This window comes from Nycticebus coucang, chromosome 3 (assembly GCF_027406575.1).
Source record: "Nycticebus coucang isolate mNycCou1 chromosome 3, mNycCou1.pri, whole genome shotgun sequence".
Taxonomy (NCBI): Eukaryota; Metazoa; Chordata; class Mammalia; order Primates; family Lorisidae; genus Nycticebus; species Nycticebus coucang.
This window is the reverse complement of record NC_069782.1, coordinates 125,554,155-125,571,925: the sequence shown is the minus strand read 5'-3', so window position 1 is coordinate 125,571,925 and position 17,771 is coordinate 125,554,155. Positions and strand designations below refer to the sequence as shown.

At 48.7% G+C, this 17,771-nt stretch overlaps 1 protein-coding gene across 1 annotated transcript in view; it reads left to right on the top strand.

Annotated features, from left to right (window-relative positions):
• Positions 1-17,771, top strand: part of TLL2 (tolloid like 2) — a 148,010-nt gene that overhangs the window by 98,999 nt on the left and 31,240 nt on the right. The window contains exons 8-10 of the mRNA XM_053584534.1: positions 7,189-7,313; positions 9,916-10,031; positions 15,265-15,367. Coding sequence (XP_053440509.1) covers positions 7,189-7,313; positions 9,916-10,031; positions 15,265-15,367 — 344 coding nt within the window. The remainder of the gene's footprint in view (positions 1-7,188; positions 7,314-9,915; positions 10,032-15,264; positions 15,368-17,771) is intronic.

The window sequence follows — 17,771 nt, the reverse complement described above, 5'->3', positions numbered from 1 at the left end:
GTGTAGGTCTCTGCATGCTTCTAGCAGGGTCGGCCCGTCTGTCCTTGAAATACAGTGGCCTCTGGGATGCAGTGAAATATAATCTAATCAGGTTCCTGCTAATATGATTGAATGCTGTTGTGAAGCTGGCCTTCCATCATGCCCTAATGTCACAAGCAGCAAACTGGAAAGGGGAAATTATTGAGAGGTTGCCTGGGACAATAACTTAGAGGCTCAGTGTAAAATTTCCAGCAGGTGGGGGAATCTTCTCAAGCATGTTCTTGTATAAGCAGGATGGTGCTCCCCATCCTCCTAGAAGACATTTGGTCTATTGGAAGCTGGGCCATGTCTGAGCTGGGAAGGCTGGAAGTCGTGGATTCATTTGAGAGGTGATCAGCTCAGGGGTGCATAGGAGCTGGGGTCAGAGTGAGAATAAGCACCCAGGCCTCCCATCTATACCGGTCATAGGTGATGGAAGCTGGTACGCTCAGGTAGGGCCCGACCGTTATTTGTGGCACAGGCAGGGTCTGTTCTGATGAGCTGTGCTGAACGATGTTAAGGATCTTCAGTATTTCCCTTGTTTCTAGCCCTGTAAGTGTTTTATGTACAGAAGTTTTTCTCTGCTTGTCCCAATTTTGTAGATCTTTCTACCTACAAATATTTTTTTCTCTTGGCATTTTCAGTTTCCTATTAAAACCAGCTATTTGTTTATTTGCTTATTTATTAAATCATTCCTCTCAAAAGATTTGAAGTGACTTCCAATGTACACATGGTATAAGAAAAAAAATAAGTGAGGAAAAAAAATAAGGGTAGAAAGCTAAGCTGAAGCCTGGAGTAAACTTAGTGTTCAGAATAGATGCTGTAAAGTCACATACACTTTGTTGCGGTTGCAGTGAGTCCTGCCCTGGGCTTCCTAGCAGTCACAGCAAATAGGGGAACAACCCATTTCATGAGTCTCTGTGTCCATAGAGATTAGGGGAAACCATTTGCTCAGGAAACATAAGGCTCTTGAGAGTGAAGGGGAAACGATTCACCAGAGGCTCCTTGGTTCTTGGGCAAGGCTACTAAAAGCATCCTGTGATGAGGTCATAGGATTGTGGTAGGATCCCTCAGATCTGAGCATCCCCAAGCACACTGTCCATAGCTATTCAGCCATGGCCTCTAATCTTCACCCAGGCAGGAGCCCTCGAAAGCTATAATGGGTGCAGCTGTGTTGAAGTCACCATCTTTAACAGCACTTGAAAGTGGCATGAGGCTGAGCCTCCCTGGACTCTTTGCTCTTCTTCTGGCTCTTTGTCAAAATTGAGAAGAAACATAGGGAAATGAAGAGACCACTGAAGTGAGAGGCAGAAGGCTGGGTTCTCGTCCTGTTCTCCTGAAAACCTTGCTGTTGAGGAGATGTAGACAGAAATTAGGGGCAGCTGTGTGATTGGTAAAGTCTTCACCTCCATGGGCCTTAGTTTCCCCATGAGTGGGTTGGACTTGTTCTCTGAGCCCCTTCCAGCTTGAATCTTTCATGCTACAATTTCTCCATCTTGCACAGATAAGTGAGGGATTGACAGATGTGAACTCATGCACTGCCACACAGGAGATCTGAAGCTAACAGGCTTCCTTCTCCAGGCTGGGAAACTGAGGCTTGGCAGGATCCACCATGGGCCATGTGAGAGAGGCTTGGGAAGCAAGTGGAGCTGGTGAGGTGGGGTCCACCCTGCAAGTGTGAGAGGTGGGATGCTTGGGTGTCAGGGGTAGGCTGACACACCCACTTGGAAAATAGGGTAGGGAGGGCGGCACCTGTGGCTCAAGGAGTAGGGCGCTGGCCCCATATGCTGGGGGTGGTGGGTTCAAACCTGGCCTTGGGCAAAAACTGCAAAAAAAAAAAAAAGCTGAAACATAGAGTAGGGAAAACCAGGTCCCACCTTGTCATTTCTAGAGACTGCTTCTAGAGACAAAGTTGATTCTGTCTGGGAACCAATGTCAAGTTGGCCTAGTGAGGAGCTTTCCCTTGAGTCTTGTTTCCATAGCTGTCATAACTCTTTATGATGCTTTATAATTTATCTATTAATTGTCATTAATTTATCTGCTGCATTCCTTTCTCCTTCAGTACACTGAGATCCTTGAGGACACAAACTATCTCACTCTCTTCTAGTCCTCAGCATCCAACCTGGTGCCTGGCACATAGTAGGTATTCAACACAAAGTCTGCTAAATGGATAAATTAATGAGTTCAGAAAGGCCAGGGGCGCCTGCAATGCTGGAGAAAAGGGGGGGGTGCTCATTGCAATCGTCTCCGCATACTCCTGAGTGCAGTGGTCGCTTCATTACGGAGAATCTCTAGTAATGCAGGGCATTTGTGGCTTGTGGGAGTGGCACTGCCTTCTCAGCGCCTGCTCTGTGCCAGGCACTGCACCAGCTCTGAAGCTGGAGGCCAGGACAGGAATGCAGGCAGAGGATCTTCAGACCAGCATTTCTTTTCTTGTCTTTCTTGTTTAAGAATCTCTATTGTTTTTTTCTGAGATCTCCAGCTCACAATTCCATGCCTTTTGCCCCTCAGGAATAACCATTACTGACACCACGGTCAATGTGAACCATTTCTTCAGCACAGACCAGTAGAAATCCATGGGCCAAACCCATGAAATAATTTCTCACCCAAAGTCCCCAGAATCCCTGGGAGGGAGATTGGCAGGGTCAGACTGGAAGGATGGGCGGCTGGGAGCAGAGCTGCTTCCCAGGGCAGACCGCCCCACCTGCTGCTACCCTTATCTACTGGTGCGGAGTGACTAACTCCCAAACTGAGTGACTTCCAACAGCAGCCTGTCCTTTTTTATGATACTCTGGGCCAGTCTGGCTCATTCTTCTCTGGTCTTGCCTGGGATCACTCATAGTGGCAGTTGTTTGACAGCCTAATTGGGCTGCATGGTCCAAGGTGGCCAGTCACACATCTGGCGCTTGCTGCTGCCTGTCCAGGGCTTTTGTTCTGCAAGGGAGCCCCGTGGTCCTTATTCAAGTGGCCTCTCATCAAGCAGCTTTTCACTGCGTGGGGACTCAGAGTTCCTAGAGGGCAAGCTGGGAAGCTGCAGGCCTCTCAGGCCCAGGCTCTTGAACTTGCATAGCATCACTTCTGCCACATTCTCCTGGTGCAAGCAAGACGTAGGCCAGCCCAGACTCAAGTGAGTGAGAAACAGGGGCCTCTCTTCTTGGAGGAGTGGCAGCTGCACGTGGCAGAGGGGTATGGCTGTTAGGAGGAGCGACTCCTTATTCCAACAATCTGTCACTGCCGCCTTCCCACCTCTGCCCCAGAGCTCATTATGGTGTCAGGAAATCTGTTTTGTTGCAGGTAGATACCTGCATTGTCCTTACTGCCAATATTTTTGCATGGAAAACTACTTCATTCAGTGGGCTCTTACCAGTGGGCTTGTCTGGCATATGTGAGTGTTTTCCCTGCTCCCCAGCTCCATGGCATTACTCTCGGTCACATATCCCTTGGAGCTGGCCCGCACCATTTCTTGGAGTCTGTAAATGAGCAGGAAGTAGCTACAGAACTTTCACTCAGCTGAGGCAGAAATGCTGTGCCTTGCTGACGGGAAGTCCAGTCTTGGTGTGTCTCTTTACAACGGGGCTGTCTCCTTCCGACTTTATTCCTCCAGGTTATTGCAGTTCCTTTCCCCTCTCCCTCCATTAGACGGAGGCATGGGGAGTGGCATCTTCGGAGGTTTTGTTGGGCAGGGATCCCGGGGATGAGACCATTTCTGGGACAGGGGTGTCTTTGTTTGAGAACTCAGAGCCCACAATTTTATTCCCTGAGGCATCTGCTGAAGTCTTTCTTAGTTTAGCGGAATGACAGCGCTGAGAGCTGCCCTCTGTGAGAACAGTTCTAGCTCTTATAGTAAACATCTCCCAGGGCTAGAAGCACTTGCTGGTGGCTCACGTGTGCCCAGGGAAGGAAGCCAGCATCTGAGAGTTGCCTGAGTGGGAGCCAATGTTGCTCCCAATGTTTTGGTTTCCAAAGTCTCCAATGTTCCCAGCTCTGTCGTTTAATGCAAACTATAGGCTCCTGTTTCCTGGGCAGTGGGAAACACTGAAGGTGGGCTATGGGCCTGCCTCTTCATCACTAGCACTGTAGTCTGGACAAGTCACTTAAGCAGTGTAGGCTGAGCTGCCTCACCTGGACAGTGGGAACCTTGGTGATAAGGGCACCTGCCGCCCAGGGTGTTATGATGATGAAGTAAGATGTGCGTGGAGAGAACCCAACCCAAGGCCTGGCTCATAGGAAAGTCCTATGAACGATGAGTGGGTAGAAGAAATGGTCTCCCCAACACCAGGCCCACTGGCAAAGTCACCTATTAGGTGTGGCCATTGGCAGAATGAGTTAGTGTGGGGTGCTTAGAGGTTGTGGTGATCCTTCTGTTCCTGCTGCAACATTCTTCTCTTGGGGGAAACCAAGAAAGTAATTACAAATGGACACATCTTTTGTTAGGGCAGAAGCTCCTGTTTTTAGAGTAGCAGGTTATTGACTTTAGAATTTTACAGAGTCATTGCTGGTGGTTTCAAAATTGGCGAAATTAGTGAGGGAGACCAAAGATTCCACTGGACACTGGATGCACAGATGAGGCAATGGAGTTAAATAAAGACAGGGCAGAGGGTGATAATTGGGTGTAGGGACGCTGAAAAGGAAATCAGCATGATCTAGACTCCCACATGCTGAGGTTGGAAAGTGAGCTTGAAATCTGATTTAGGAAAAAAAGAAAACAACTACATACTAAGACAAAAAGATAACAAAGTGATGTAACCAGGCAGAAAGAAGGGTAATATGTATCTTCCAAGGTGGTGCAGAATTCAGGGGACCGGCAGCGTGGGGGGCAGGAAAAAGTGGAACTAGAGTGCACAGCTAATAGCTGGGTAACTAGGCATACGCTCGCATATCCTTTTGGATGCAAATAACTATTTTTCTTAAGTTTTTGAAGACAGTGCCCTATCTTGGCTACATAATTTAATTCAAGAAGCATTTCTTGAGGTCTGCTATGCACTAGTCCCTAAGGACAGAGATAAAGGACCCAGTCTCTCTGCTTGAGGGATTTAACTTGTTGCAAAGAAGACAAACACTCCTACTCCTCAAGAAAGACAATGCGGTGTGAGAAGAGACTAGAAAAGTGAACAGGAACAAGAGCAAGGAACAATTAACTCCAGATGCAATGGTAGAAAGGCTTCAGGGAAGACGTTTAAGAGGGAAGACATTGGATGGGGTTTTGGAGAATGAAGAGGAGTTTGTGAGTGAACAAGGTGGGGTATGGACAGCCTGGGGAGAGGATGGCACAGGCAAGAGCATGTTTGGGGCTGGAAGGACCTCAGTGTTGCCTAAGACAACCAGTAAGTGGGGATGTCAGGCCATGTGGCTGCACGGGAAGGCAGAAGCCAGGCTGTAAATGGCCGACAAATCCAAGTGGTGCTGAGAAGTTGGTGAAAGGTTCTAAGCAAAGAGGGCACCTCCAACCCTTCCTTGTATTTTTGGGGTGATCAGCATTGTGAGATGGGGAGTAAACAGAAGCGGCGGTGTCCAAAGGGAGGGCGGGCACTTAGGGCGAGCACTTACGAAGCTGGATGAAACAATTCAGGGAGGAGGTGCTGATCACCTGAGCCAAGACAGTGGTCTGGGAACAAGGAGGAGGGTATAGATTCAAGGCATGCGTGGACAGGGCAGGGGACAAGATGGCGCGGGGCTGTTTCCAAGGGAGAGTGAGTGAGAGGGAGTAGCCGAGGTGCTTTCAGATTCAGGCTCAGCAAATAAGGGATGAGGGGTGTGGAATGAGAAGGACAAGAATGGAATTGGAATAAATTTGGTTTTGAGCCTGGTGGACATAAGAGGCCCATGGGACAGCCCAGTGGAGGTGTTCCCAGGCATCTGGGGCTTACCAGGTGGTTCTGGGCTGGAAACAGAGAATTAACTATGAGCTTATGAGCTAGGAGGTGGATAAAGCTCACAGGAGCAGGGGGAATTTGGAAAGAAAGAAGACCAGAGGGTGTCATCTGAGGGAGAAGCAGCGGTGGCTCTTATCTCCCTGCTCAGTGAGGGCAGCCCCCTGGAACCAGGGCCCAGGTGTGGGTGGGAGTGGGTGCTGGAGAGAGGCCAAGTGGAGACTGAAAACTGCCCACTGCTAGGTGAGTGGCGACCACCTCGGATGCCGTCAGATTGCAGACAGAGGAGTGAGTGAGAGCTGAGCAGTCAGAGGATGGAGGCAACATTTTCTAGAAACTTGGTTAAGAAGGGGAGGAAAGAAACAAGGTGGTAACTGGACAAGGAGCTGGTGCAGGGAAAAGCCTCATTGAAGGGTGTGGAGGCAGAGGAGGGGGTTTGGAGCTGGCAGCTACCGGGCAGCAGGTGGGGTGGGAACCATGCCCACGATGGGGCCAGGGCGGCTCATCTGTTTTAGAAATAAAGCCATCATTTTATAGTTGAATCATGTAGGTGTAAAATAAGATGCTAGCAATAGGAGGGGCTGCCAGGACCACCTAGGCCAGTCTCTTATTGTTCAGAGGGGTAGACTGAGGCTGAGAGAGAGGAAAGGACTTACCCAGGCTCACCCAGGTGGCAGAGCCAGGCCTGGTATAGAAATTTCTAGCTCAGGGCTCTCTCAACCACCTCTTGTTCTCTGCATTTATCTCATTTTCCACCTGATTGCACTTCTTGCCAGCAAGGCACCCAGACTCTGATGGGCAGGCTCATCCGCCTGCACGTGCCGGCCAGCCCTGGGAGGCTGACACTGACCCAGTTCCCAAGCTTTCCCTGGGGTGCCTCCGATTCTTCTGTATGCACAGTACTGCCCCACGCACACCTCCAGGGGGTGCCACTCACACTGCAGCCTCTCCGAAAGCTGCTCCCTGCAGCTGTGCAGTATAGTGGTGCTTCTGGGGCTGGACCTGCCAAGGGCTTCATGGAAATGCACAGTATGCATCAGTAAGGAAGCCCAGGCTACTGGGCCAGAGTGTATTTTTGAACTTGGCATAGTCATCTTCCCATTGGAAAATAGTAGGCAGCTGATGGAATGGAATGTAAAAATGCCAGTGCAAGCAGAAGGAACCTCCACAGTCATGCCAGCCTGGGAGAGGAGGGCCAGGGGTAGGAATGGGGATGGGGTTAGGGTGAGGAAATGAAGGTTGGAAATCCCATGCGAATAGTCTGATGCCTTGACTTTTCTTTCTCTCTTTCTTTCCATAGAGGAGTTTTCTTAGACACCATCCTCCCCCGTCGAGATGACAATGGCATCAGGCCAACAATTGGCCAGCGCGTGCGGCTCAGTCAGGGAGACATAGCTCAAGCGAGGAAACTGTACAAATGCCCAGGTAACCATGCGTCTCCCCAGCATCGTGGAAGCACAGTCCCCCTTACTGGGAAGACAACTTGGGGAACCTAACAGGGTTTATCCTTGGCAGCTTTGATTTCTGGTGTCCTTCTGGCAGGAGATGCTGGGCAATATCAGGTTGAAATGATGACGTGATTGCAGGTAGTGAGGAGAATAATAGGTCTTAGCGCCCACAGCCCAACCTGCGGGAGGCTTTGGATTACTCTGGCGAAGTGTCCAGGAGAGGAGGAGGGCAGAGCAGAGTGACTGCAAACAGGACTCAGTGCTCTTGCGCCCCTTGACAGTAAGAGCACCTCTCCTTTCTGTGGGACTATAGGGGGTGTAGGTCCCAAGAACCCAGGGGGACTTGGCAGGAAGACAGAGAATGAGGGAGAATGCTTTGTGCAGCATGGGGGTCAGGTGCTACAAGGTGGAAGACATCTCAGTGCTATAAACAAGGTTGTTTCTCTGGTCTTGGGCTCTCCCAGCCCTCCAAGGTGCTGGTCAATGGCCAACAGGCTGCCACTGAAGATGGGATGATACACTGGGGCCAGGAAAATGCCTGTTCCTTGGCCTGTATGACAGTCCCCCCTCCCTGAATTTCCCCCTCTTTCTCTCTGTCCTCTAGGCTTCAGCATCATCCACACACACACACACATGCACACCTAGGGTAAGCACTTCTTGGCCCCTTTAAGCTATCGAGCTTCAACACAAAGCATTGCTCATAGCAGCTGAATTTTCACCACTGATGGGACAGTGTGCATTTCAGTTGTTTAAAGAGGGAGGTAGCAGGTTCCATTACCAACAGCATTTTCCAGACCCCTGAACCAGGCTCAGAATTTAGACATGGGACAGGATATTTAAAATGGAGGCCACTTAGAAAAACTGGGCTGTCCCATTGCTCTGCTAAGCAGGACAACAGGGCATGCCACGGAGTGCAGGGGTGGGTGGGTGTGGGTCGGGCTTGCTTCCTCAAGAAACTCTAGGAAATATGTTCATCCAGCTATTAGTCATCTGGGGGCGTGTTAGGGCTGAAATGCAGGACACACATATCATATAACCTTGCTGAATTTAAAAGGAAACCTTATAGCATTCCCTGGGAAATGCCATAGTATTTATTTAGTTATAATGTATATACTGCTTACTTCCCTAAAGGCAGCTGGCAAATACCAGGGAGCCACACAGTAATGTATCTGTTCTTGCAGAATGTTGATGATTATTCTAAAATAATTTCCCTGGGACCCTCGGGGGTGTTGGCTGCCAGGCATAATGTTCATGATGCCTGGCAGTTGTTCGGTAATGTGATACTAAAGCTTCACTATCCAGGATTTCCTGAGGCCAGTGATGGGCAATTCGCTACATATCCCTTCCTGCAGCTCAAAACAATAGGGAGCTTTAAGTAGTCTTGAGGAGTAACCAGGGAAGCGTGGGCAGTTGCCATGTGGAGGTTGAACGTATATAGGAAAGGACCTTGAGGGTGCTTGTTTCCCCCACGGTGGGGGTGGCCCCAGAAGAGCAGGGTGCTCCGCAAACCAGTGCCTGGATCTTGGGAGTATGAATCCCGGAAGGTTAGGGAAATACAAAACCTGTAGCTTCCAAGTTTTCATACAAATTAGGGGCAATATTTTTCTCATACATAAAGTTTAGGTTCTAGACTCACAACTAGGCTGCCCTCAAACACGCAAGGAGGGAGCAGCTTACTCTGTAATGTGCTGGCCCCTGCGCCTCCGCATTTTTCTATTTTCCTGGCTTCTTTTAGAGGTGGGTAACAGAAAAAGAAAGGAAAGATCCAAATTAAAAGCTGAAGTGAGTTGCAAAGCATTTCTTTTTCTTTTCTTTTTTTAAGACAGTCTCACCATGTCTCCCTTGGTAGAGTGCTGTGGCGTCACAGCTCATAACAACTTCAACTCCTGGGCTCAAGTGATTCTCTTGCCTTGGCATCCCAAGTAGCTGGGACTACAGGTGCCCGCCACAACACCTGGCTATTTTTTTTTTCTTTTTTTTGTAGTTGTCACTGTTGTTTAGCAGGCCCGGGCGGGGTTCGAACCCACCAGCCCCAGTGTATGTGGCTGGTGCCCTAGTTGCTGAGCTGCAGGCGCCAAGCCTCAAAGCATTTCTTTTTGCTTTACCTACTTGCTCTTTCATGTTCTCTCTGCCACAGATATTATTATTATTATTTTACAAGTTATAATATTTACTCTATCTGGAGTGCTCTCTATCCCTCCAGCACTGAGCTGATCTGTTTCACATAAGGCACGTAACTTCACTACCCTTCTGAGCAGTCCTGCCCACTTTACAGATAAGAAAACTAAGGTCCAAGAAGGCAGGGAAACTGGCCCATAGCCACACAGCCAGCTGGAGAGCTGAGATTCCTGAAAGCCTCAGAAGAAACCCCAGGATGTTTACTTTTTGGCACCCAGGCCCTACTTGTGTTTTTGTTAGCCAGAAAAATCTCAGGCTGCTTGGCACACTTCTCATTAACCTGTTCTGAGGCCTTTGCCTGGTAAAGGGATGTGTTTGCTCAGCTGCCCTGTGCAGGAGCTGCTTGTGCAGGGCGTGGGTGTACCACATGCCACATCACATTTGTCGTTTTGCTTGTGCAGCGTGTGGGGAGACCCTGCAGGACACGACAGGAAACTTTTCTGCACCTGGTTTCCCAAATGGCTACCCTTCTTACTCCCATTGCGTTTGGAGGATCTCAGTCACTCCAGGGGAAAAGGTAGGTGGGAAGCCTCTCAGGAAATGGCATGATCATCCTTAAGTTGGGGGAGGCAGGAGGAATTATTGTGCTTGTCAAGAGTAGTAATAAGAGCTGTTCTGTTACAAGCACCCCTACGTGCTGGGCACTGTGCTGTTTGCTTTGTGGTCGTTATTTGTGGGCTTCTCAATCAGTCTCACTGATAAAACTGAAGGCCTGGCATGTAGTAAATGTCTGCTAAGTTATCAATCAAGCTAACAGTTTTTAAAATAAAGTAGACTCTATCCTCTGACTTCAGTATATGTACTATTATAATGTCCTGTAGGGTGAGCAGCCAATTGAAGATTCTGAGACATTTTGGGGTACTGCTCTGGAAGGTGGCAACATGGGGAGGCCAACTATGGCAGGCTCTCTTCCCCCACCCTCCATCTCATCATTCTAGGCCTCAGGAGCACAGAGACACCCCTGCCCACATTTCCAAGCATTCTCCACTCCTTCCCTGCAAACAGCTGCTCCTTGGCTGCCCCCCCCAGCAGGTGTAGACTGGCCAGGGGTGCAGTCCACTCTTAGCAGGATGAATGAAAGGAAAATGACTTTGCATGCCCTAGAAGTGGGCTCAGAGCTATTTGGTCAGGGAACTCCAGGGTCTTTGTCCCCTCGAGTGTGGTTCCAGGTAGGTATATTCTTTGACTGTGAAGATTCCATGATCCTCTAGAGCTGAGCCCAGGGCCTCTTTTACCCTACTCCAAGGATGGTTCTTCTTAGCCCAACTGCAGGCTTGTATCCACTATGGCTTGAACATTAAGGAAATTGCCCAAATTCACCTAAGTTGTAGAACTGGGAACTGGGGGTTTGCACTACAAAGCTTGTTTTTTTGCTATATCTCTCTCCAAATCCAAGTGATTTTCAAGTTGTCACAGACTAGATGCAGCTATCTTTGAGAAGCCCTCTCTGTTCCTTGGGAAGAGGTTAGGGGATACCTCCTGTGTCCCCAAAAAATCATTCCTGTTGTAGAATGTCTCAGTATTGTAGCTGCCAGTTTATTTGTCCTGTTTCTAAACCTTAAGCTCATCAGGGATGGAGATTGTTCACCCCCAGGCTCCCAGTGCCCCACACAGTCTACAGCACAGGATGGTCACCACTAAGTACAGCAGAACCTCCGTAGTTAACCCCCTCCCTGCACTGACCACTTCTTTAAGTTGACCTAATTTTCATAGACCGGACTTGTACCACACGTACTTATCAGCACAGTAGGCCTAGTTCCTTATATTGACCACCTCCATATGTTGACTGGTTTGTTACAGTCCCTGGGGTGGTCAACTTACAGAGGTTCTCCTGTATTTGTTGAATGGATGTGTGGATGGATGAGGAGCTGAGTGCAAAACCTGAAGTGAGGGCTGATAATGGGTTGCTGGAATTTTTCAGTCACCTCTAGCCAACTTTCAGGTATTCCTAATTCATAACTTTAAAAAAAATATCCATTTAAATGGCAAGTTGAGCATAGCTAGCGAGGAATGGCTAGGCATGATTGTGAGCATTTGCTATGGACTGGGTGTTCTCCTCAGCATGTTATGTGATGTGCTAATTTAATCCTCACAACTAATTTAATTCCCCCAACTTTATGTGTGGGGAAAACCAGAAAGGACAGGGAGACCGGAGATCACAAGGACAAATAGATGCTGTTACCAGGCTTATTTCCAGGGAAGGAAGTGGACTTGCCCAAGGCTGCTTAGTCGGTTGCATAGTTGTGAATTGAACCCAGGCCATGGACGCTGGGAGCCTTCAAACTTGACTATTGTCTTATATTTTTACACAAAAGGGGACAGGCCAGCAGATAGACATTAGGACACACATTTACACACACCCTTTTGTGTACACACTTACACACTCTTTTATGGCTCTAACATGTAAGACATTAAATGTGGTTGTCATCTTGTGTCTGAAACTTCAGACCTGTCTCCCTGAGGTGGCTGTGATGTCCCAGGGCCTGCTGGAAGGAGGATGAGAGAAAGAGAAAGGGGTCTGGTAATCTCCAAATTGTTGAGTTGCTCTGCACAGCAGGGGCTGTGTGCTATGTTTGAACCTTGTAAATCTCACCAAGCCTTAATTATTAGTGCTAACTGGGGACAGGGAGAATATACATCATTGAAATTCTTGCACCAATTATTTCAATTTCTGCCTCACCCCGCCTTCCCCAGAGCTGCTAGTAATTGGCAGACTTGATTGATTCAAGTATCACTCCTCGTTCATCACCTCTTCCCCTATGGTCTTTATAATTCACTAACATACTTAAAATAATGAGCCTGAATAATTATTCTGTTCATTCAGATCACGAATGTGTTACCAAGGAAGTTGTACTAACATTTTCTTTTTGTAATTTTAAAAAGCAAAGGCTAAAGAATTACTGTGCAACCTGCACACACGTATCACTGAGCTCTATCACCTGAATTCAAGCACAGTGGGGGATAGCAAAGCAATCCAAGGCACGCCCCGTCTTTATGAGTCTCAGCATTTAGTTTAGGTCCTCCCTCACTCCTGGGGAATCTGACTTAATGGAAAGAGGCACATTTGCTTGGTACCAGCTTTTTTATTAAGCTTCCAAAGTGATTCTGATGTGCAAGGTAGGAATGGAAATCACTAGTCTAGTTTGAAAGATGAGTGACACACGGACATCAACAGGAGGTGAGCTGGCCCGTTGTTTTCTGGTCCTGACTCTTCATATCCGAGGAGTCCACAGGGCTTTGCAGAAGAAGATGCTGCTTAAGACTTGAACGTTGGGTGGGATGAGCCCAAGAGCAGGGGTGGGCACTCAACACTAACCCGGATGGACAGCCTGTGAGGAGCAGTGTAAGTTGCTGCGTGTGCTATGCGTGTGCTATGTGTGTGCTCAGTGTGCGCTGATGTTCAGAGTTGCCATTTTGGAGTGCCTGTGATGAGCCAGGCACAGCAAGGCACACCCTACACTGTTTCTCCAGCACCCTTCTCAACAGCCCAGTGGGGAGCATGTTGTTTTACAGGTGAAGAAACTAGAGATCCAAGAGTCAAGTATTCCCCCAAGACTCCAGAGCTCGAAAATGATGGAGCTGAGCAGCAGACCCAGATCTGCCTGATTCTAAAGACGCCCACTCTGGAATTACTACAAAAGAGAGAATGTGGAGTTCAAAAGAGACAAAGAGATCACATCGTGCCCATCTGTACAATCAGGACAGAGTTCCGGAGCAGGGGCACTTGACCTGGGCCCAGGAGGGTTTCCTATGAGGGTGCACTGGGCAATAAGGTCACACAGGATGCGCCCTGGCGGCTGTGAAAGTGAGGAGAGAGTTGTATTTATGAGATGGGAATGCAGGGAACTCCTGAAGTTTCCTGAGCATGGGAGGGGCCTGATAAATGTGGTGGAAGATTGATCTAGAAGCCCCAATGTAAAGAATAGATGTTCCAGTAGGGGATAGTCCAGGAAAGGGTGAGGAAGGGGGGCTGGGTGGGATTGGGGGGACACAGACATCAAAGGAAAAAGAGCCGTCAGCAGGGATGCTGGGCAGATATGGGGGGTCGACCACAGGTGCCAGAGAGGTGATACCAGGGTTTGTCACCTGAGTGGTGGGGCAATGGTGTCCCCTACCATTGGGGAGGCAGGAAGGGAAGTGCTTTGTTTGGAGGTGTTCTCACCATTAGTGGGGAGCAGGGAGGGCAGGAGCTAGCTGGAAAGAGAACATGGGGAAAGGATAGGTTAGTGTGGGGAAAACCAGAAAGGACAGGGAGACCGGGTATCACAGGACAAATAGTAATCCTTTAGATTTGGCCAGGAGGGTACCTTCACCACAGCCTCTCCAGCCTAAGGTTTTCCTTGGACATAAGAGGGCTCCGAGGATGTTTGAATATAAAAGGAGTGGCCAGAAGAAGAGCAGAGAGTGAGAGGCTGGAGAGAGATGGGCTTCTGAGCACAAGGTCCCCTGAGTTGGAAAAAGAATAGTGTCAGGGTGCAGGGGCTGCGGAGTGAGGGCACAGGGCAGGAAGTGTGGGGAAATGCTGTAGCAGACGCTTGAGGGGCTGGGGAAGGAGCAAAGTGGAGAGCCGGGGCCAGACCAGCTGCTGCTCCTCAGGCCTGGTGAGCTGGGTGGGGATGAAGGGCCAGGGCAAACCTTAACTCTGCTCTGGGCCACCCGCAGCAGGGGCATCAGTGCTTTGTGGACTACTAACTACTAACCTGTTTGGCCATGGGGCATTCACTGGATGAACTCTCAGGATGTCCTAAGGAGCCAGCATTTTTGCTTTTGTTCCCAGCTGCACCTGCACCTCCCACACCCACCCCCCTTCTGCCCCTCATTCCAGACACATGCACAGCACCCACAGGACAGCACCCGCAGGACAGCGCCCCACACAGCTCCTGACCTTTGCTCATGTCAGTTTCTCTCAGGGAAACACTCGAGCCCTGCTTCTCTGCCCACTGAGCCCCCTGTCCCCTTAGTGCAGATGTCACCTCCTCTGAGAAGTCTTCTCCAGTATTATCAGCAGGCAGAGTTGGTTTCTCCCTCTTCATGATGGCCAAAAGGCTCTTTCTGGCCATTCCTCTCTCCTCAGCATTTACACCGTGGTGTCCTGGTGTCCGTCTTCCTGGATCTGTGAACTCCTTAACAGCTGAGGCCCTGTCTCACAGCTCTTTCTGTCTCCACTGGCCAGCAGAGGCTGGCACTCCCTAGGTGGTCAGCAAACAATGGTGGAGTGAACAATTGAACAAATTAATGAATGAATGGACTAGCTGTGGGGAGGTTATTAGATGCACAGCACCTCTACAGAGTGAGGTCATGGCCAGGGGCATGGACCACAGAAGCAATCAGATGCACCCAGGCTAACCCTAGCCCCCTTAGAATGACTGATGACGCTATAAGATTTTTTTATATCTCTGCACTTCCTTGACCCCTCACCTCCATCCAAACACCCAGTCTCAACGCACCTCGGTGGCTCTGTTTAATGCATCTTGGCTTTGTGTAAACCACGTAGTGACTTCAAAAGCTCAAATGATTCCCCAGACAGAACCAAAAGACCCATCTCCTTCTGTTTACTCCCCGTCCTGCTGAAGGTTTATTATTTAATGTCATCAGGTTTCCTGTGAGTGTGCTTTTGAGACAACACTCCAACTGTGGTCTGGGAGTCCTGAATGCTAAGGGGTAGCGTGAGAACACTGGTATGCAAGATGTAGCTTTCCAAACTCCTGGGGCTTTGCGGCCAAAACTCACTTTATGGTAATTCTTTACAGATCATCCTAAACTTCACATCCATGGATTTGTTTAAAAGCCGCCTGTGCTGGTACGATTACGTGGAGGTCCGGGATGGTTACTGGAGAAAAGCCCCCCTGTTAGGTGAGTCGACTTTAGACAGAGAGGAATGATGGGAGGTTCTCTGGGACATTGTTAAACGGTGAGAAGGGCCCGTCCTGACAGCAGCCTGACAGCAGTCACAGGAAGCTATCAAGGGTTTGTGTCAGTGTAAAACTCTGGACACTCCATTTGGCCACACATGTTAAAAGCTTTTAAAACTGTAAATACCCTTTGACCCAGCAATTCTGAGCCTTGGAATTTATCCTGGGAAACTAATTAAGGAAGTGTGCAAAACTCTAGCTACAGGGATGTTCACTGAAGCAGCAAAAATGGAAAGCAATTTAAATGTTCAATGGTAGTGGTTACCCGAATATATTATGATACATCTTTTCAATGGAAAACTCCCCAGCCATTAAAGATAAAGTTGGAAGTGACATTTATAGGTACAGAAAAGGTATTCATGGCACACGGTTACATGAAAAAAAAATGTTGCAAAATAGAATATGTAGCAGGATACCATGATTAAAAATGCATAAATATTGTGCAGTCATTGCAAATTTAGATGCCTCCAGGGATGAAGTGTGAATGAATGAGCTGGGATTTGGTATAATAAAGTGAGTGGTAGAGAATAGTCTATCAGTCAGTTATCACTGACTGTCCCATCCAAAATCATTCACTATAAAATTACTTAAAACAAGGTACAGTCTGAATTCAACTGGAAGAGGCCATTTTGTAATGTGTAATATAAATATCAAGCAAAATTATAAATATAAATAAATAACACACAGTGGCTATTGCAGAATGAGCATTTTTAAAAACATTATATTTGGCCGTTCTTGGTTTAGCTGTATTTTCTAGTTTTTTCATGATGAGCATGTATTATTTTTATGAGATGAACAGGGCATGAACTCATCCATGAGAAGTTAGCTTGACCTTTGAGAGAGGTGCAGCAGGCAGGTAATGTAAAAAGAAAGGTTAGTTCCCTCCAGATGGGTTACAGGAAGAGGGCGCACTCACGGATAACAGGGAACATGAACATTGTATGGAGGCCCGATGGCTTCAGTGTCCTGGGAGTAGACACTGGAATGACAGCCAAGGTGGAGATGGAGAGAGAAGCTGATCGGCAGGGAGCCAGATTGGGGGTCTCAGATGAGAGTGGATTGTCCCTGCTCTTAGAGGGGCTGTAGGGCAGGCTCCCGGTTGGACAACTGTGAGCCCTCAGTGAGGACTTTGTCCTTGGTGCATTTCATGAGAACAGAAAAGCCACACTTGTTATGCCATGAGTGATTGTCAAGGCAGCTGGCTGACACGGAGTAGAAAAAAACAGGACAGGGCTAAGAAGGAGTGTCATGGCTGGATGGAGCCCAGGGCTGGATTGAGCCCTGGCTTCATGCTGGATTCTGGGGAGCCAGGGATGGGACAGGTCAGAAGAGATGGGACTGGCTGGACTCTGGGCACAGCACACGTGCTCCCTCATCCAGAGGGCCATGAATGTAAATTCCTGGAGGTACAAACAGGTGCCCTTATCTGGTACCAAAGACACAGAAAGGAGACTCCCAGGATGCTCATCAAACTGTTGAAGGTTGGGTGGTGCCTGTAGCTCAGTGAGTAGGGCGCCAGCTCCATATGCCGAGGGTGGCGGGTTCAGGTTCAAACCCAGCCCTGGCCAAACAAAAAAAATAGCCGGGTGTTGTGGCGGGCGCCTGTAGTCCCAGCTGCTTGGGAGGCTGAGGCAAGAGAATCGCGTAAGCCCAAGAGTTAGAGGTTGCCTGGGAGCCGTGTGACGTCATGACACTCTACCCCAGGGCGGTACAGTGAGACTCTGTCTCTACAAAAAAAAAAAATAAATAAAATAAAATAAATAAAAATAAATAAACAAACCGTTGAAGGTGGTTCCCTCCGGGAAGGGAAGCTGGGGATCGTGGGCAGCGTCATCTTTTGTTCTACTTCTCCTTCATTTGAATCTTTGGTACGGATGCATCCCGGTCTCATTTTATAATTCAATGAAAGGAGCTGTGTGAGAGGAGCCTCCTGAGAGCATGGAATCCCAGACCTCCTCAACCTGGAGGAACCTCACAGTCACCTCATCCCACACCTTCATGAGAAAACTGGGCTCCCCCAGTTTGGACTAATTTCTAAGGCCGTACAGCTACCAGCCAGTGGATCAGACCAGAATTCAGATGTCCTGGGGATGGGGGACAAGTGACTTCTGAATCTGAGCAGGGACTCCTCTGAGGGAAGCCAGATAAAATACATTACAACCTGTTTCCTCCAGGTTGAGGAGGCCTGGGATTCCATGCTCTCAGGAGATCTTCTCTCACACAGCTCCTTTCTTTTTTTTTTTTTCTTTTTTTTTCTTTTTGGCTGGGGCTGGGTTTGAACCCGCCACCTCCGGCATATGGGACCGGCGCCCTACTCCTTGAGCCACAGGCGCCGCCCACACATC